Source organism: Idiotropiscis lumnitzeri, chromosome 3 (genome assembly GCF_059441095.1).
Source record: "Idiotropiscis lumnitzeri isolate Australia: NSW breed Sydney's pygmy pipehorse chromosome 3, RoL_Ilum_1.0, whole genome shotgun sequence".
NCBI lineage: Eukaryota > Metazoa > Chordata > Actinopteri > Syngnathiformes > Syngnathidae > Idiotropiscis > Idiotropiscis lumnitzeri.
Window position 1 is genome coordinate 5780373 of NC_142393.1, and position 20542 is coordinate 5800914.

Below are 20542 nucleotides of genomic sequence, written 5' to 3' on the forward strand. Positions count from 1 at the left end.
TATGACAGAGTTTGAGTCAACAACAATTTTTTTGCCCCTTGATTATTTCCACCGTGTATATAACAAAAGAACAAATTGTTTCGAGCAGATTTTATTGCCAACAATTTTCCCCAGGTATTTAATGTACTTTATATTTCAATCTCCTATTGTAGTTTTACGTTGTTGATTGTTTTAACATTTCCACATCACGTTGTCTTGTACTTGTTGAATTGTTTGTTCTTCCCTGAATTCTGATTCGGAAATGATATCCAAAATACGGTGCGTTTTATCACCAGAAGCAAAATATTTCACGTTGCATAAATCATTAACAGTAACTTAATGTAAAACAGTCGAAACAATTTTGGTTCCAACACTGACCCCTGGGGGGCGCCAGAAACAACTCACAAGTGTTGCCTTTCGGAGCATGTCCGTCGCTGATCGGAGATATAAGCACTTTGAAAGCACATCTTAATCCTTCTCGGTTCTGTCCACACCACTCACCACATTCCCAATTAATAAGATATTTGATGTAGTTGAGTGGCATCCGGCTGACATCAATTTGGGAAAACGTCCATCAGACTAATTTGAAAGATTTCAGGTGATATTTTAAATTTGGGTTAGGGTTTCTAAGTACGGTTTTCAATTAGCATTGACGTTTCAGATTTGAGTTTTATACTCGGGTTGCCGTTTCAAATGAGGATTTCAAAGTAGGGTTTAAAATTAGGGTTAGGTTTTCAAACCCAGCCACAGCCAGCAGACCGACATTGAAAACATCCGCTTGTAGCGATTAGCAGTACTTGGCATGTTTTCTGCTGTCTGTTTTACGGTAAGCCATCTCTTTTTGATTATATTGCAAACAGGTTTTTATTGTATGTGATTCCCGTGCAAATACATTCTTTCCAATTTGAGTCAGTGATTGTAGTGACAAAGCAAGTCATCTTATTTATTTATTTTAGATAAGACAAACCACTCCGAATGAACAAATGTATAATGAACCAACTAAAAGCCACAATTATTGAGCCATATGTCACATTTAGCCAAATAAATCATATTCATAAACAAGTACTGCTTTACTGCCCAAATTAATCCACCCAAACACATATTTGTCTTTGTGTATTTCTGAAGCCAAACCCGAAGATGAGAATAAATGTTTTAAAAAAATACAGAAACAACCAAAAATGTGCACTCAATCTTGATTCCCAAATTCACACTTGGCTCTTGCAATCATCTGTGTAATGGCAACTTTGGGACAGCACTCTCCCTGCCTCCACCCGCACCTTGATGAGCAGTCGTCTTTCGGCCTGGGTATTTGCCGCTTGGGTGAGGTAAGGTGCGATGGTCGTGGTTGGTTTTGGAGCTTTCGGCTTCTCACGTGCTGCTCGCTGGGGAAGCAGCTGAAGTTCTGCGTGCAAGTAAGGAGGTGGATTGGTTGGTTTGTTTTTAGAAATCTGAGCAAAAGAGAGGTTTGGATTTAGTGGCACACAATGCTGGAATAAAATGAATGCAGGATTTGTTTGAAATACAGTTTTGTCTCTTTCTATACCTAAAAAAACACAGAACTATTTCCGTCTCAACTGTAGTACAGCGCAAAAGAGATTTTTCATTGTCATTTTTCACAGAGGACAAATAATATATGCTTGCGAGTATTGTTATATTGCCTGTTTACATGTGCTGCGCCACCGTTTGTGTTCAAGTATCGTGACCGTGAGAACAATGCTATTTGTTGGGAGAGTATTTTATTTACTACAATTTCCCTGCAGCTCACAAATAAGTCGGAAAGGATAATAGAAATAGGTCGTTAAAAATACTAGGTGTGTGTTTTTGCACAGGACTGTTTGTCACTTTGGACTGTCACTCCAGATGGATTCTCACCTGAGTTGTGTATCAGTTTGTTCATTCTGCAAAGAGAACAAAAGTAGTACTATTGATCAATTTTCAGCAAAAGCACTTGCATTCTGTACTTAAATAGTAGTAAAGACAGTTGGATTAAAAAAAAAAATCCAAATAATTCAGCCCTACTACTGAAGTACAGATACATGTGAGCACAGCAACTAAATAAAAAAAGACTAAAGAAAATAAAAAATTACTTTCCATTACTGTCTTGGATTTTTTTTTTAAACAAGCTGCGTGAGTACATCCCGCTTGGTTCAACTACTGCATACCTCATCTCCTCGCCTTCCAGCAGCTTGCGATAGGTGGCGATCTCAATATCCAGGGCTAGCTTGAGGTTCATCAGCTCTTGGTGTTCTCGAACCTGGCCTACCAAGTCATGCTTGGCGCGTCTCAGGGCCTCCTCCAGCTGGGCGATGTCCTTGTGGGCCCCCTCCAAGCTTTCGTCGCCTTCCATGATTGCATCATTGACGTCCTTCTTCAGAGACTCTTCCTACAAGCGAAGGAATATGGAAATGACATGTGCTAAATGTTACAAACTTGCTCTTTCAAGGCATATAGAATCTGAGACTTCACGCAGAATACTACAACTACTACAGAATACTACGCCGTATGCATAATAATAATAATAATAATAATAATAATTTGCCCTTTATTAGTCCCACAATGGGGAAATTCGAGATTCGAACCCAGGCCTCCTGGGGAGACTGGGTCCTGAACGCGGCGCCTTAGACCACTTGGCCATCCTGGCAGGGTTAGGGTTAGGGTTAGGGTTAGGGTTAGGGTTAGGGTTAGGGTTAGGGTTAGGGTTAGGGTTAGGGTTAGGGTTAGGGTTAGGGTTAGGGTTAGGGTTAGGGTTAGGGTTAGGGTTAGGGTTAGGGTTAGGGTTAGGGTTAGGGTTAGGGTTAGGGTTAGGGTTAGGGTTAGGGTTAGGGTTAGGGTTAGGGTTAGGGTTAGGGTTAGGGTTAGGGTTAGGGTTAGGGTTAGGGTTAGGGTTAGGGTTAGGGTTAGGGTTAGGGTTAGGGTTAGGGTTAGGGTTAGGGTTAGGGTTAGGGTTAGGGTTAGGGTTAGGGTTAGGGTTAGGGTTAGGGTTAGGGTTAGGGTTAGGGTTAGGGTTAGGGTTAGGGTTAGGGTTAGGGTTAGGGTTAGGGTTAGGGTTAGGGTTAGGGTTAGGGTTAGGGTTAGGGTTAGGGTTAGGGTTAGGGTTAGGGTTAGGGTTAGGGTTAGGGTTAGGGTTAGGGTTAGGGTTAGGGTTAGGGTTAGGGTTAGGGTTAGGGTTAGGGTTAGGGTTAGGGTTAGGGTTAGGGTTAGGGTTAGGGTTAGGGTTAGGGTTAGGGTTAGGGTTAGGGTTAGGGTTAGGGTTAGGGTTAGGGTTAGGGTTAGGGTTAGGGTTAGGGTTAGGGTTAGGGTTAGGGTTAGGGTTAGGGTTAGGGTTAGGGTTAGGGTTAGGGTTAGGGTTAGGGTTAGGGTTAGGGTTAGGGTTAGGGTTAGGGTTAGGGTTAGGGTTAGGGTTAGGGTTAGGGTTAGGGTTAGGGTTAGGGTTAGGGTTAGGGTTAGGGTTAGGGTTAGGGTTAGGGTTAGGGTTAGGGTTAGGGTTAGGGTTAGGGTTAGGGTTAGGGTTAGGGTTAGGGTTAGGGTTAGGGTTAGGGTTAGGGTTAGGGTTAGGGTTAGGGTTAGGGTTAGGGTTAGGGTTAGGGTTAGGGTTAGGGTTAGGGTTAGGGTTAGGGTTAGGGTTAGGGTTAGGGTTAGGGTTAGGGTTAGGGTTAGGGTTAGGGTTAGGGTTAGGGTTAGGGTTAGGGTTAGGGTTAGGGTTAGGGTTAGGGTTAGGGTTAGGGTTAGGGTTAGGGTTAGGGTTAGGGTTAGGGTTAGGGTTAGGGTTAGGGTTAGGGTTAGGGTTAGGGTTAGGGTTAGGGTTAGGGTTAGGGTTAGGGTTAGGGTTAGGGTTAGGGTTAGGGTTAGGGTTAGGGTTAGGGTTAGGGTTAGGGTTAGGGTTAGGGTTAGGGTTAGGGTTAGGGTTAGGGTTAGGGTTAGGGTTAGGGTTAGGGTTAGGGTTAGGGTTAGGGTTAGGGTTAGGGTTAGGGTTAGGGTTAGGGTTAGGGTTAGGGTTAGGGTTAGGGTTAGGGTTAGGGTTAGGGTTAGGGTTAGGGTTAGGGTTAGGGTTAGGGTTAGGGTTAGGGTTAGGGTTAGGGTTAGGGTTAGGGTTAGGGTTAGGGTTAGGGTTAGGGTTAGGGTTAGGGTTAGGGTTAGGGTTAGGGTTAGGGTTAGGGTTAGGGTTAGGGTTAGGGTTAGGGGGTGCAGGTATTATTTTTGTCTAATTGGGGCCGCCATCACCAAATTCGACACTTTAGTATGAATGATGAACGTGTGGCAAGTTGACTGATGTGATGTTGCCGTAGAATTGGCTGTTTGTTAATTGGCTAAATAAACGTTAGACACTCTATTGTCGGCGTCAGAAGAGGCCATCAGTAGGTGGTCCAAGATTCTGCTTTTGTTTGGGGGGGTGTGCGGGGCCCCCTGGGGAAGCGTGGTGTGATGTTGATGGGGGCCCGTGTGACCCTGGGGAACATGCTTTTTTTCCTGCCGGACTACAATAAAGTGTAATTCCACCTCCACCCCAGTAGTTGGCAGTGGCGCTCTCATTGCCCATTATATGCTGCGAGTATTAACTCTACGGTGTAGCTGTGTTTTACAATGAACAAGCCATTCTTTATAGTTGCGGCGGAGAGTGGGTGGGGTGGGGGCGCAAATTGTTTTCTTCTTGTTAGGGGGGGGGGCTTAACAGAAGGACTGCTTTATCATAACCATCAATGGGGGGTTACAATTTGATCTAAAAAAAAAAGTAAAAAAGACTGTGACGCCATAACTATTGAATGCTTTGTTGCTCAGTAAAATAAAGCTCAGTCAAAACGACACTCAATTAAAATTGTCACCCATCTGGAAAAGCATTTTTTTTTTTATCTGTACAGATAAAATGATAGGAAGCACTGAAGAATGTTTGCCATTCAAATGAGTCCCTTGAAAGCCAGGTTACACTTTATCAGGTAACTTTCAAAAGCTTCTCGTCAAAACGATTAATTATCCACCCATTAAAGTTGACATTTGTTTGCTGAGATGCAGTATAAGGAAGAGAAGGTTGCAAAAGGGGCAGCCAAGCCTCAGGAGAAGAAAGAAGAAAAAAAGATTTTTCTGTATGTGTACTTGTACTTAAAAGTGACTACTTTTGCCACATTTGGAAACAAACCTTTCTTTTGAGGGCCTCAAGGTCTCCACTCAGCCTCTGAATGCAACGCACCATGTCTGAGATCTCCCTTCGTATAGCCCTCACTTCTTGCTCTCGCTGTCCTGCTTTCAAAACCATCACATCCATCTAAACGCAAGAGAAACCAACCAAGAGGGTTAATAACCATCTTTTGACTTGTACCGTCCTCCTCCCCACCTTCTTCCGGTTCCAATGTTCGGCCTCCTCCCTGGTGCGAGCAGCAACGTTGGCGTATTGGCTCTTGACATTCTCGACAATCTCATTCATGTCCAGACACGGCTTGGCGTTCTCTCGTATCACCACCGTCTCGTTCTGGATTTGACATTCCAGCTCTTTGATCTCCTGCGAGCAGAGCCGCAATTTTAGTGAGGGGGGGTCAAAACTAAACTGGGAATTAACCGCCTTGTTACCTCATCATAGCCAACCCTGAGGAAATCCAGCTGGCCTATCAGATCTTCCAACTCCAGAGCCAAATTGACAGCTTCCAAGTGACCTTCATCTGCATCCTTTTGTAAAGTACAATTTTCATCCATGATACACAGGACTTATTATTCAGAAGTGTCCTAACGCAGTGATTGAACGTCAGTTGTGCAGTCATGACAAATAAATGACTGGATTACTGGAATGCACTTTATTTTGGAGTTAGCCAGTCCTCCTTCAAAAATCCCCAGTTGGTCCAAAATGCTGCTCTTCGCCTCCTGATTGGAGCTTTTACGATCGAGCATATAACTCCAACTTTGGAGTTCCGTCACTGGTTCCCTGTACATTTTACTGTTCATTTTAAGATTATTTTATTTGGCTTTAAATCTTTAAATGGTCTTGTTCCATCTCACCTGTCTGAGCTCCTCCACCTCTCCACGCCTGATCAGTGCGATTTAAAAAAAAAAAAATTTAATATTCTACCAATTTTCCGATGAATTAACCGACTAACCAGATAAACATGTACAAGTATTTTAACCATAACCAACATGCATGTGAGGTGCAGGTATTATTTTTGTCCACTTGGGGTCGCCATACTCATAGTAACTGTGCTTTGAAAGGCGTGGCCTAGCCTGGTAAGTGATGTCGATGTCAATGAATGGCAGCACGAAGTTAGCTAACTTGTTAGCCAGTTTGCCTTTTGGGTGACTTGGTGTGAGTTTTTGGCATCTTATGTGTGGAAACTCTTATTGTGTGTTTGTTGTCAATAAAAAGATTGAAAGTCTACAAGCTGCTATGTCTATACTTGACCACTAGGGTTTTATGATACAGTCTAACAATGGTAGGCTATTTTAAATTAGCTAACATTGACATGTTGCCGTTTGTTAATTAATTTTGTCATACTTTTAATGAATAATTTTGTTATCGTAGATGTGCTATTGTGATACACAATGCACTTTATTTTCTTTGTTGTGTGAAACAATCTCAAACTAAAACCACAGCCATTGCAATATGTGCAGTTTTTTTTTTTAACATTTTTTATGTTTGCAATTTTTGTTTGTGTTAAAAAATGCTTAAAAAGTGTGTTATAAGTGTTGGGGGAAACAGTCATACTGTACAAGCAACAGTAGTAGCTGCAGTACCTTTTTGGTGACAATAAATTCATTCTCCAATTCTGCTTTCTTCAGCAACTCATCTTCATACCTGAGGCCAAAAGGAAATCAGAATTGTAGCACTGGTAGTAGTAGACAGGACGTGTCAGCGATATTTAGATCTCACCTCTTCTTGCTGTTCTCGGCCTCCTCCTGGTTGTGAAAGAGCTCATCCTCAAGTTCGGACTGGTCACTGAGTAATTTGTCAATCTGTTGCGTCAGCCCCGTCTCCATTTGCTTCACCACGCCCTCAATCTTGCCCTCATAAGCCTCCTGCTCTTTGAGGATCTTCAACTTTGTTTCCAGTTTTTTGTTTTCATCCTCCTGGTGCTTCACCTGACAAACCAAGACAGGCAATGGTTGGTCATAAATAAAAATACCTATGTCTAAATAATGATCACGGAACGTGAGAATCAATTCCCTTTTTACATGGACTGGAATATTTGAACAAAGATTGATGAGAAGTTTCTAAAATGTCACTTACTAACCTGTAGATTTTCACTTCCACAATCAAATCCAACATAATATACAACATTTTTGGTTATAGGACTGCAGATTTACGACGTGGTAAATGTCTTTAATGATGGCTTCTTACATCTTTAAGTGCTACTCATTATTTTGTTAAGATCAGCTTGTTACTTTTTTCAAACTGTTGATGTTAGTAGATCACACACTATTGTTAATTATTTACTAAAAATGCAAAAAAAAAGTTAAAGTTTCAGACACATTTAAAAAAATTGTAAAATATTTAAATGTTACATCATATCCCTCTGTTTTAATAAATACGATTTTAAAATTGCTGATTTTAACATTTGAATCCACACGATTTCCTTTTAATATAAAAATCGTTTTGTTTGTTTTTTTTTTCAATGCATTTCAACTGCTTGGGATACGTTAACCAATACGGCAATATGTGTTGGGATGTTTTTTTTTCATGTTTCCTAAACAATTTTTCTGCCTGTGGAAGAAAACTTTGACCATCGCTTGGCTTACACCAAATAAGTATGTCAAATTGTCAATAAGATAACTGACCTTTTCAATCAGCTTGACGAACTTGTCATTGAGTCCCACCATGTCGTCCTTCTCTCTGAACTTGCCCGCCGAGTGGACGTTGTTGCTCGGGTAGCTTCTCGCCGGCGTCGCGCTGCCTGCGGGGGAGAACGACTGGCTGCTGTAATCTTTGCTTTTGGACATCGTGACGCGCCGAGCACAATGAAATCAAACAGTCACGACTAAAAGTATCGGAGCAGGATGGATTCAGCTCACTGGCTCACATCCATTTAAAGCCGGGGGAGGGACACACTTGTTGCCTCCCTCCAGCTTTGCCTGCATCCAATCCAAAGAGGAAAGAGTGTGGGTGGCAAAAGTAGACAGAAAGAAAGAAAGGATACGCAAAAGTAAAACTATTTTAATTGTACATTTATTTCTAGTCACGTTCACAGAAAAAGCATCGAAGCAAGCCAGCAATGAAGAGAGAAAGAAAGAAATACAGAGATAAATGTAGAGATAAATAAAGAGAAAAATAAAGAAAAAAGCAAGAAAGAAAGAAGGAATACGCAAAAGTAGAAATATTATCATTTTACGTGTATTTCTAGTCTCATTTACATAAAAAGCATTAATGATGGCAAGAAAGAAAGAAAGAAAGAAAGAGAAAAAAGTACGTAAAAGTAAAAATATTTTATTTTATTTTATTTTAATTTGATATTTATTTCTAGCCACATTAACATAAAAAGCATTTATATAGAAGAAAAGAAAAATGAAAAAGTCCACACAAGTAAATATATTTTCATTGTATATTTATTTCTAGCCACATTAACATAAAAAACATTTATATCGGAGTAAAGGAAAGAAAGACAGAAAGACAGAAAAAGGAAAGAAAGAAAGACTTAGCAAAAAGTACGCAAGACATGAAAAACCTGAATTTGAGCTTTGAACTCCCTTGCTTGGATGTTACCCAGGAGCCAATAGCATCACGGGGGGGGGCGTAAAAGTGCTATAAAACCCCACCTGGATTGGTCGTCCCCATCAAGCTTCGTTGCTGTCCTGTCACAGAGCGTTTGCATTCTCGAGCTCATCATCTCACCATGCCTTCCAACACCTCTGCAAGCATGTTCGGCGGGGCGGGCGGAAGAGGCTCCAGGTCGTCGGTGACCAGCTTGGAGGGGTTGCGCAATGTGCTGCGTCACGAGACGGACCGGGACTCCGCTCCCGCCCGTGCAACCGCTCCTGCCGCGACCTCCGTCGGCCCTGCGGATGACAGACAGACCCTGCGAGGATTGAACGATCGGCTGTCCGGCTACCTGGGCAGAGTGAAGCAGTTGGAGAAGGAGAACCAGCAGCTCAAGGAAGAGATCGATGAGATTTTGGTGAAAAGAAAAAGAGCAGAAGCTCGCGACTGGGAAGAGCTTGAAAAGCCACTGAGTCACCTCAAGAATAAGGTGGACGTTTCTCTGATCCAATAATGTTTCACTAGGCTACTAAAGTGATAACCTTTGCAGAAAATCTCACCGCTGGTCAAAGAGGTAAAAGTATTTGCTTTGCCGCCATTTCGTGGCATCTCGGTGCCAAGGAACTATGATGAAGTGAGTTGAGGGGCTACACTGAGACAAAAGCAGTGATTTGCCGCCATTCTGTGGCAAACAATGACAACCCCGTGAAGGGGCGTCCGTTGCTTCTTGTCGGCTTCTCGCAACTTGATTACAATTTTCAGACCAGTTCAGTCAAATTGGATAATTTTTCATGCAGGTTTTGCGAATCACCGGTTGAGTTCATCTTGCTCATGTGTCTTTTCTTGTTCAGATAAAGGACGTCACCATGCACAATGCCAAGATTCTGCTTCAGATTGACAACACCAAACTGGCAAACGCTGATTTTTTGAACAAGTCAGTATTCAAAATAGAAAATAAAATTAGATAAAGTATGTCCGTGTCGATTCTCAGTCATCGACAAAAGTTGAATCAAGGCAACAGGACTCTTCTTTTTTTGCGTGAGACCTTTTACCTTTAGTCCAAAAGGCTTCTTCAGTTCAGAATTTCAGAACAATTTAAAAATTGATTTGGCTTCTTCAGTTTAAAAATTTTCTCTACCTGAAAAAAGCTGTTTGGATTTTCCTTTTCATTTGGCTTCTTCAGGTTACGTTTAAACGTATCTAAAAACGTAGACTTGAAACAGATTTTTGCGATTGGGGGAGAAAAGTCTGAAGACACCAAGAAGAATTCAGTTGGCTTGCTTCAACTTTTGCGGACTTCGATAACGCAATTATTCCATTCCTGTCGTTGAACGGTAGGCTCGCCGATGAGTTGAAGGCGCGGAAGGCGATCGAAAACGATCTGGATGAGCTGAAGAAAAACATCGAGGACACCAAGCTGAGCAACAAGCAGACGGAGAAGGAGATCGATCTGATGAAGGATGAACGGGCCATTTTTGAGCAGGACCACAAAAATGTCAGTCTCAACATCAACACCAACAGATAAAAAGTCGAATCCACTTTGCAACCCGAGTGTCTCGTGTTTGTAGGCAGTAGACGACATGCGTGAGAAGATCAAGCACTCCGAGTTGAATGTGGAAATAGAAACTCCAAACTCCAATTTGCCCGAGATTGTCAACAATATCCGCAGGCAGTACGACAAACTTGCTACAAAGAACTTGAAGGAGACAGACGAGTGGTACCAAAGCAAGGTACCTGACATCCAAACTCGCAATCCCTTCCGCTGTCGCTTTCCTCATCTCACCTCACTGTGTTATTTCTTTTTTAGTTTGAAAACATCAATGTTGAAGAAGCTCACAACGCTGAAGCGCTGCAATCGGGCAAGATGGAGCTCAAAGATTTGCTCAAGCAGAAACAACATCTGGAGGTCAAAGTTCAGGGTGCGCACAGCACGGTGAGCCATTTGCAAATTTAACAATCCTTAAAGCCATTCATTTTTTTTTTCTCATTTGGGTGAGCTGAATTATCTCGGGTGATTTTCCAAAACCAAAGTCGGACGAGGGGGCGGGGGATATGACCCCTGTAAATGTGCAACATTGTACTTTCAAATACTCACTACATCTCACTTAAGTCAAATTTACCCGGGCAAGGTTTTGACGAACCACTCTAGGGGGCGCTGCAGACCGCTTTTTTTTTTCTTTTTAAGTACTCGCATATCTCGACAACAAAAATATCACCTTTTTCGCCAGAGCCGATGTGTGCGCAGTTTGGTGAGTTTTGTTTACATTTAGGTTATCAAAAACGCGAGTCTTTATGTCGAATAATAATGAGAATCTCTAGGAAAACAATAGGGACCTCGCAGCGGTCGCTGCCCAGGCCTCAATAACACCGCAGGTCGTTAATGGTATGAAAGGAGCCGTCGAATGATTATTACGTGAAGTCTGTCTCAATAATACTCGATGAAGTACCTGCCGTGACTTTTGGAACATTTTCGCCCTTAACTGACGATCTGCAGATTTACAATCTGGGGGAAAGCTTGAGGTTCACCAAGCTGGAGAACGGGCATCGACTAGCCCCGCTCAACCGGACCATCTTGGACTTGGAGCAGCAACTGACGAAGGTGAGGGCACATGCGGAGAACCAGATGCAAGTGAACAAGGACCTGCTGTGTGTCAAGATGAGACTCGAGGCCGAGATCAATAACTACCAGCAGCTGATGTCCGGCAATGTCGACAGGTGGGCTGACGTCAGAAAAAAAAAAATGACGTAGGTTTCTATGTATGAGTGAATTTATTTTTGTTTTTAGGGTTAGCCTACTTCATGGCCGCAAATTATTATTCAGTGCTGACATTTGATCTTTTTTTTATCATTTATATTTTTATTGTGACCGTTTTATTTTCCTCATGTCATATCATGTCTGAGTCATTTTGATGTTTCGCATTCATAATGAATCCTGTTCTTCCCCGACAGCTTGGACTTTTCTTTAGAGGATGATCTGCGCCACGGTAAGTGCTGGATCAAGTTGGTAGAACAAATCAAGCATGAGTGACCTGATCTCGAGCGAAGGAGAAACTAACCCTCATCATATCAGAGAGGTGGGGGTAGTAGCTCAGTGTGTTTTGGGGGTCAGGTGTCCTATTTATGTGCATGTGAACTATTTGAATTAAACTTGACTGCATTTTCCGGGTCACATTTCCAAATTAAAAAGCGAGATGGACGAGTAGAATATTCTGCAGGTGTGAGAGGAAATCTGACCTTGTGTTCGTTTTCTCCCAAAGACCAGCAAAAGCCTGACGGGGACGTCTCTGAGGAGCAGGAAGCGGCAAGAGAAGTTTTGATGCAAGAAAATGAATCAGCTCCCCCAGGATGTCTTGAAGTTAAGGAAGAAGTTTTGGCCGAGCATGACGACGGCTTTGCTTGTCGAGAAAAAACTCAAAATTAAGAAGAGCTCCTCTTCCTCATCTTCCTCATCTGAGGAGGAAAAGGGCGATGAGGAAAAAGATTGAACAAGGGGTTTCAAATCAATCGAAATTCTGGTCAAATCAGAATGATATTGTTCCTTTTTTTGATGTCACTCCTACAGTTGCAAAATAAAGAATTCATTTCTATATCAAATTTCCTTTTCTTCTGTGTGACAATTGTTTGGTTTGAGTCTCATCATCACGCTCTCTAAATGCAATGTTTCCAAACCTTTATTGAGCCAAGGCACATATTTTTAAATCCACCAAACAAAAAAGACACAAAAAGTATATAAATACTAAAATTATGATCTTGCATTCCTCACAAATTTAGATCGGGCCTCTTTAAGTGAATACAAAGTTATTATTCAATAGCAACAGGTGGATACAAGTCAACTTCAATCGTAGCATTTAATTGTTCCGCTTGGCATAATTAATTCCCCATCAAAACATTTCTACTTAAGTACAGAGTGCAAGTCATTTTTCTACATCTGCATATTATACACACACACAACCCAAGATAAATGTGGTATTTGAGTGTTTTATTTTTTTTTCCCCTCAAATGACATTGACATGAAAGCGCAGAAGGGGGGTGTTGAAACCGTCACGTAAAATTAAGAGGTGAAGGTCAAGTAAGAGTACCAAACGGAATAAAAGATATTGTATCAAAAATGTCTTTTTTTTTTCATATATATATATTTATAATAGAACTAATAGTGCTCTTTAACTATGCAAAGCAAGGAATGCCCTGTTTTCATTTTCTTGAGCCTTGGCTTTTTCATATCAACTTTTATTATTTGTTATATAGAAAGAAAGAAAAATTTGGAGTGGGCTGTGTGGGGGCGTTTAGAGGCATCCTGGAGGCCTGTCCAATGTGCCGTTGAGTCGCAGCGTGGTGCGTTTGCGTGTGGCCACGGACGGTGGCTTCAGCTGAGCTGACCTGTGGCTGGGCATCAGCGAGTGAAGGTCCTCCCACTGAGAACGCAACAGCAAGAACAATTTACATTCACTTTTATCCACTGGATATTGTTACCATAGAAGCAATTATATTCCGCTGTAAAGAAATTAAGAGCTCCGGTTACACATTAACGGCATAAAAAGGATCTGCTCTGTATTTGATGCATTTACAACTCTCGAGGACTTCGCCAATAAAAATTCCTTCTTCGCAAATGGGAGTAAGTTTGAATGAGGGGGGGGGGAATTGCGGGACTAACTCTCGGTATGACACCGCCGGAATATTTAGCCAACGATAACAACAGTGACACTGTCTGTTTCACTGCAGCTTACAGAAACTGTGTTGTTGCGCAATAGTACCTGTGCCTAAAAAGCAAAGCGAGGCGACAAGACTTTTGAAAATAAAAGCAGGATAAAGCAGATGCTCATTGGTGGTTTGAATGGGTGAAAAGGATGCAAGGCAGTAAATGTGTTGATTAGCTGGATGGAAATTCAAGAGGCGTGAATTCCACATGATATCGACAAGTTCATTTTCTACTTGGCAAAAACAATAAAATGGTCAAGAATAAAGCGGCCAATGTGCAGGGACGAATAGGCATGAGGCTATCCATCATGGTAGTTTGGAGTAGTTGAGGTTCAATAGCGGAATAAATAGAAAGTTTTGAAATCATTGAATAATCCGTTTATTAATCACGAGATCAATTAAAAAAAGAAAAAAAAAGATTTATTTTCCCTACGAATCCATACAGGGTACCTGATAGTTAATTCTTATGAACTGAATTTACACGAAGACTATAGACATGTTGTCCTATCTGTAGATTTGACAACAGGTGCCATTTATGAGGCGAGGCTACGTACGAAATGGTCTTCATCTCCTTCTTCTCAGCGTCTGGTCGGGCACGGTTGAGAACCTTGAGGAAGTCTGACGTCTTGGCCCTCATGCGTGAGTGAATGTAGGCCTGTAGAAGAATAAAGTGCACATTGAAATACCAGTTTCGCTTTAAGCGTCATTTATTTGTACAAGACCAACGTTAAATTCACATTTATTCGCAACAAATTATCTTTGTTTGCCTATCTATGCCTGTGATGTATAGTGACAGACGGAACAATTAAATGATTTCAAACAGACTGAGACCAGAACATCATTTCAGCATGCTGGATATACCTTTTGTGACAGTGGTGCAAAATATGCGCCTTCGCCAAATAACGATTGGGAAACCCTTCAGATAACGAAGCAAACAAAACACTGCATTGTGCGTTAACCTTCCTGTTTCCCAACACAGACACACACCCATCCATAAACCAGCCCACGCTGACTCCCGTCTGTCTGTGCAAAACAAAACATCCTACTTCATTATCTAGCGGCGGAGTGGCTCACCAAAGCCAAACACATGCACCTGAAACTAAAGTTGCTCAAAAATGCCTTTGAGTAGCATTTACAATTGCAAAAGGTCCATTAGGGAAGTTGTAGTCATGTTTACTCAAACGCCCTAAAACCTGTATGATGAATGTGAGTGGCAGCACGGACGGGACTTTCTATTGAGGAGAGTGGAACGTACCATGACAGTGACTCTTTAAAAGCGTGTAATTAAAAGGAGACACATGTCCCCTTGAAATTCTATTGTGAAACAACCTGAGACTCTAACACATGGCGCAACACCACAGCTTTTGTCCGAAACTTTTTTTTTGGGGGTGGGGGGGAAACATATTTTAACCTAAATATTGACATTTAGTGGGATGTCAGTCCAAAGAGAGGGATCAAAAATGTAAAAGGCTCAATCCCCTCTGAGCTTTCACTTAGTTCTCGGTACCCCTGAGGTGCGTAGGGTGGAGGAGGTCAGACGAGACCATTTCAAGATTTAAAAACAAATAATAGAATCTTAAAAACAACTAAAAAATGTACAGCGAGCCAGTGAAGGGACACCAGAGGAGAGGTTACCAACCAAAAGGCGAAAAGCAGTATTTCGGACCAACTGGAGACGCTTGATGGAGGATTGGCTGACTCCAAATATAAATGGAATGAATTACCATTATTTAACAACAGCACCAATTTGCCGATCCAATTTAAAATCACTGATCACGTTGACAATCAAATCTCAGACACTGTTCTGACTTTAGACAAAAAAAGGCAAGATCACCAACTGTGCTCTATTCAAACTCACCTTGGAGCATTTTATGTGGTAATGCAGGTAGTCCCTGAAGGTGTGGATGAGGTTGATGGTGTTGTCTCTGGCATTGGCATTGGTGTGACGTGGGAAAAGGACTACAAAGGAAACAAGCGGAACATGTACTGCACGTCAGTATCAAGTCAGTGATGGCATGAGGAGATACTTCTTAGCTAACGGACCAAAAGTGATGTATCCGATGTTGTCCCCGATAGCTGCGTCTGTGTCCTTGAGTTCCAGAGGCGGCTCCCTGTGGCTGAACAGCACCTGCGGGGCTGTGTGACTTGCTCTCCGACCCTCTTTGAATTCCTACATGGAAATTTGAACGTGACAGAGAAAAAAGAAACTTATTATAGGCCAACATTTTTTTTTTTTTTACAATTTTCTTTTACAATGAAATGTTGATTAGTAGCATGTTCATTTGTTCATCAAAATGAAAAAAGAAACTTAAAAAAAAAGAATGAAAGGCTTGATAATAAAATGACCCACGTGTTATGTTTCTAACGAACCAATCCATGTCAAAGGCGGCAAATAATTCAACGAGTAATTATTAAATTTAGTGGAACCTAACAGATCAACTTCAATACAAAGTGACTGCAAGAAATGGCCGAGGCTCCCTCTAGTGGTATCTCTTTGGGGTAGACAGGACCGCAACAGTCTCAAGGTTTGCCTAATATCAGAAAATTGAACAATCGTGACTAAATTCTTGTGGACGTCCATACTTATGCCCACTTTAAAGTCGGAATTTAATTATGATCAGAACGCTCATTCCAGTATTTGGAATTTTAAACCGTCAATCCATTTCCTCATTAAGGCCTAGTGAGCACCTATAAGGAGGAAGACATTTAATCCCTGAAAAAAAAAAGACAAAATATTGAATTGATTGTGTAAATATTTTCAGCGATCGGAGTGGATCTAAGTAAAGATGTCCATGTACATTTTGGTGAAAATTATTTGTAAATTTCTGATCTCAAGCAACATTAACTGGATGCTGATTTTCAACTTACTATTTCCGTTCCTCTTTTCTCCAGTAGTGTACTGTACCTCTGCATCAGTCCATACCTCCCACCTTTTTTTTAATTTATTAATTTCCCCCAAATTTACATATTTCGACTGATTACATGAGGCCACACAAACCTGCATGAAGACTTTGCCAATAATGACGTCATCGTCGTCTTTGAACACCGTGCTGAACACCACCGTCACCCGGTCTTTCTTGGCCTCCACATACCTGAGGGGATCAAAGTGGAATTTATTTCCTCTGGAACAGTTCAAACAGACTCCAAAGGAGTAGAACCCTTCCAAACGTTCTCGCACGTACATGGACTCGTCATCTCTGTAGTGGACCACAGCCCTCTTCTCGCCCTCTTTACCCTCCTCCTGGAACTTGAAGTACTTTTCAAATACGGAAGCAAAGCAGTTTCTCTTCAGCATCCCTGCTTGGTGCACAACCTCATCTTTGTTGCCTGGAAGGGCATCCAGGTCGTAGAGGAGTGACACATTGTAGCCTAAAAGCAAAATTGGGGAAAATAGATATTAGGTAACAGCAGGTAGAGCGCTTTCATGAGCAGGAATTTAACATAAGCGTAATGTGAACATACCGGCCTCTGGTGAAACGAGAAAGCTCGCGTACACTCTCTTCAGCAGCTAAGAACAAAAACATGCATTTGTTTATGAAAATCGTTGAACAGCGGATAAGTATACAATGGTACGTCTGACCTCTAAAAGCAGGAGCCAAATGTTGTGGTCAAAGATAACACTGTAGCATAGCATTTTACTAATTTCAAAGGTTTCAGAAACTATTTATTCTACTTCTATGGTGTTAAATTATTTCTAAGCCCAAGACCTCAAAATTATTTTGTACAAGTTCAGAGCAATCACAATACTTTAGTATGCAACAAGCCTCTTGCCTCGCTCCCCGGACAGTGGGATTTTGGCCTGTTTTACTGCCGTTTCTCACCCCCCTGCTTCCCAAGCCCCTCCCCCTAAATGTCATTTTGAAATTAATACTGGCAGACGGCATCATAATTAGCAAAACATGATGACGATACGGCAACCACATACTACATAAATGTTTCACATAATCGTTTTCTTGTGTATTATTAGAAGAAAAAAAGTGCCTTGACTACAACCCAAGCATTTTGCCGCTAGTCACAGTCAGCACTTCCTCGACTGTGGTGAGCGTGCCTCAAATGCACTTCCTGTTTCTCCTCGGGGCCTCTGTGGCTGCGTTTTTTTTCCCTTACATGGCAGCAGAGCTCTCTTGGCGGTTCAGAGCAAGACCTCATTCGGCTGTTTTTGACATTTTAGCACCTCTGTGCGGATCAAACCCTATTGAAATAGTGCGCCGATGAGTGTGCATTTTGTACCTCGTCAGCCCCATGCTCCTGGAGTTCCTTGTAGAACTTCAGGGAGATGCTGACCATCACTTTGGTCTTATCGCCATTGGGGTTGGAGATGTGGTACAACACGCCATCGAAGTCTACAAAAGAGAAAAGACATTAGGCTACATATTTGTCATGTAACAGTCCAAAACTCGACCTCCCGCAACATTCATGCAGTTTCTAAAGTGACGGCCCTCATTCAGATTATGTGTGAGCTGCAGCCTGCCCCAGCTGAGTGAGAGGCACGCTACACCTTGGTCTGGTCAGCAGCCAATCACAGGGTTCATATATATATATATATATAAACAAAAATGTATGCCCACATATACAACTATGTACAATTTAGAGTATTTCATGAATGTCAATACATTAATTTTATCTTTGAGTGGTACCGTCAGAGACGTAATTATTATTGCAGCGGTCTAAATGAGCGCTGCATGTTATAATAAAACTCATTTTTTTTAGTCTTCTTCTTTGATAAAAGAACCAACAGGTATAATTCTAAATATGAGACACGGTGAACTTTATTCACTTGCATGTTATATTTCGATGCTGTCATGTATCTGATTTAGGTAAACAAAATATTAGAAATGTCGCTATAAATCTCTAATATACTGCAAAATACAGAAAAAAAATAATAAACATGTTAAAATTACTCAAAACTGACCACACCTAATCTAAAAATACACTTAAATATCTGCCGATTAAAGATTGCATTTATGATAACAGATTTATGAACGGATTCATACCCGTCCACAGATATCACATCAAACAATGTGTACGATAGGATAACATCAGAACCAGAATGCCATTTGTCATTATACTCTGTTTACAACATCGCTTATTTCACACCATATTGCGGTATGATAATGATGATTTTAAAGTAACACCAACTTACCCGCAAACGTGACATCAACAGCCTCAGGCTTGGTTCTGCAAGGAAGATTATTAAATTAGAACAGGGCTCATTAAGCTTTCTGAAAATGAGACCAGCTGCAATTCTTGGGTATTAACGCAAATGTGTTACGAATGACGAACAGCAATCATCTATGTGAAGAAACTGTTGATGGAAATGATTTATCACAATAATCATCAACAACGGTTTAACAAAGAATGAAATTGACAAATATCAGTTTGCAACATTTTACAGTCAAACAAAAGAGAGAGAGAATACTAATAGTATAATATGTAGAATATTACATTTTTTTTTACTTCACTAAGTAGAGAAGAGCGCCGACGTACAAATACTTTCTTCTTGTCATACATTTTTTAAATTTTATTTAGAAAAAAAAATCAATTCTCTCTTTGTTTTTTTTTACATTTTCTAATGTACCTCTGGAGCACGTGCAAGTTATTTATCCAAATATTTCAAAAGAATACATTTTAGAGCGGTAACTGCAATACCATGATGGACAAAAACAAAACAAAAATGCATAATGGAAACAGAGAAGCCAAGAGAAACATTACATAATAAAATTTGGGGCGAGAAAAATCAATGAATGCAATTGCACTGAACATATTAAATGTTACTCAGTGCTTCTGATGGTGCTTAGGTCAGCAGAGAAGGCCTTGCTGGATGTAATGGTCCACCTTTGTATGTTTATAATGTGGCTTACAACATCTACACAGCTATTTTCGGTATAAAAAAAATGACAGATGAGGAAACATAGGGGGATACAATGTATGTTCCAAGACAGTGCTTCCCAACCATTACTGGTCCAGAAATTATTTTGCATGCTGCATGCGTCTTTCTTTCATTCCTGCAAGTTTAACTACTCAGGCCCAAATGTCACACAAGAGTAAGCGCATTTTGTGAGTAAATTTAGAGGAAATCGTGGTTATTTCAGTATATATGTAGTTGTTTGTGGTGGGTGGAATTTTTCCACTGTAAAATATGAGCCTAGGCTGAGTAAGGGTTTCAAGAGACTGCATCTGACTTTGGAGCGGACTTGACTCAGCTTGACTTCAGGAATGCGGAAGCTGCAGAGAAATGCCATCCAGTCGCTAATACGTCTGCGAGTGTTCTGGCAAATCAGTACGCTACGTATAGTTTTATTTATTTGTGCGTTAATTTAGTTGCATCTGAGACAAATGCATAGTTAATGAAGCGTATTTGACTAGGAGTAAGCGACACAAAACATCAAACAGCACCCCCTCAAAAAAAAAAACGTTCGTCAAAGACGCCAGTTTGCTCGCTGCTTCACATTGCGTCCATTACGTATTACGTATTCTGTTTCAGATTTTGTCAAATATATTTATCAATCAAGTAATGGCAAATTGATACAAAATGAGAGTTTTTGCTTATCGTTTGAAGATCCTTCACATGAGGTTTGATGTTAGCGGGGTTGACACATCGATCGTTGAGACACACCCCAGCTAGAGGCAAAGCAGTCGGAGCCGATCGCCACGGTCATTCTGTCTATTCAGACATTTCAACACAAGAACGCTACTATATTGAGTCTTTCGGGTTTGTATGCTTTCATCAGACCAACCAAACCACCCTCCCATGCACCATTAATCACGGCTAGGACAATTAGGGAGCAGCTCAAAGGGAAGCTAGCCCGATTTAGCAGGGCTAGCCAGGTGTAACAATGATCCTCACCCGTTTGATGCGCCGTCGAACTTCAACGACAGCGTCTCTTCTATAATGCGGTTATTGATTTCTAACAGGATCATCGCAGTGGATGGTGGCGTCAATTAGGAGGGCAGATAATCGCTGCAATTTGGTAAAGTTACGGTATTTGTGTCAAATGGTGCTAGATGTTTCCTCCCTTGACAGAGCAGACCGCTTCCGCCGAGGCTTCTTCCGCCTGTCACTTCCGCGTATTCTGCACACTGGACCCAATGGTAGTCCGCGGTGTTGCCTGTAAGGAATGACAAATTAAATAGAAGGCATATTCATCAGTGGTTCTCGAACCTTTTGCAGCAAACTCCACCTTTAAAAAAAGAACTCTC

At 41.3% G+C, this 20542-nt stretch overlaps 3 protein-coding genes across 5 annotated transcripts; 1 reads left to right on the forward strand and 2 right to left on the reverse strand.

Annotated features, from left to right (window-relative positions):
• Window positions 1–895: 895 nt before the first annotated feature.
• On the reverse strand, window positions 896–11372 carry LOC148339584 (intermediate filament protein ON3-like). Of its 3 annotated transcripts, XM_088292258.1 has the most exons (11): window positions 11095–11372; window positions 8707–8946; window positions 7732–7847; window positions 6827–7035; window positions 6691–6751; window positions 5539–5634; window positions 5306–5470; window positions 5111–5236; window positions 2142–2362; window positions 1852–1877; window positions 896–1381 (listed from the first exon to the last, which is right to left on the reverse strand). In XM_088292258.1, the coding sequence occupies exons 2-11, from the start codon at window positions 8723–8725 to the stop codon at window positions 1185–1187; spliced, it is 1236 nt and encodes a 411-aa protein (XP_088148384.1). In that variant the 5' UTR covers window positions 8726–8946; window positions 11095–11372; the 3' UTR covers window positions 896–1184. The 3 variants fall into 3 exon arrangements, with proteins under 3 accessions (XP_088148384.1, XP_088148385.1, XP_088148383.1); XM_088292259.1 differs by having other exon boundaries at window positions 8783–11372; XM_088292257.1 differs by lacking the exons at window positions 8707–8946; window positions 11095–11372 and having other exon boundaries at window positions 7732–8211.
• LOC148339585 (keratin, type I cytoskeletal 18-like) lies at window positions 8737–12241 on the forward strand. The gene is made up of 8 exons (XM_088292255.1): window positions 8737–9137; window positions 9499–9581; window positions 9986–10142; window positions 10216–10377; window positions 10455–10580; window positions 11142–11362; window positions 11597–11631; window positions 11905–12241. Exons 1-8 carry the CDS (start codon window positions 8784–8786, stop codon window positions 12066–12068), a joined length of 1302 nt encoding a protein of 433 aa, XP_088148381.1. The 5' UTR covers window positions 8737–8783; the 3' UTR covers window positions 12069–12241.
• A 368-nt stretch (window positions 12242–12609) lies between these two features.
• On the reverse strand, window positions 12610–20444 carry arpc2 (actin related protein 2/3 complex, subunit 2). Its single transcript, XM_088291800.1, has 10 exons — window positions 20190–20444; window positions 18486–18520; window positions 17573–17685; window positions 16805–16850; window positions 16525–16711; window positions 16341–16434; window positions 15386–15512; window positions 15201–15301; window positions 13897–13997; window positions 12610–13059 (listed from the first exon to the last, which is right to left on the reverse strand). The coding sequence occupies exons 1-10, from the start codon at window positions 20261–20263 to the stop codon at window positions 13038–13040; spliced, it is 900 nt and encodes a 299-aa protein (XP_088147926.1). The 5' UTR covers window positions 20264–20444; the 3' UTR covers window positions 12610–13037.
• Window positions 20445–20542: the final 98 nt, after the last annotated feature.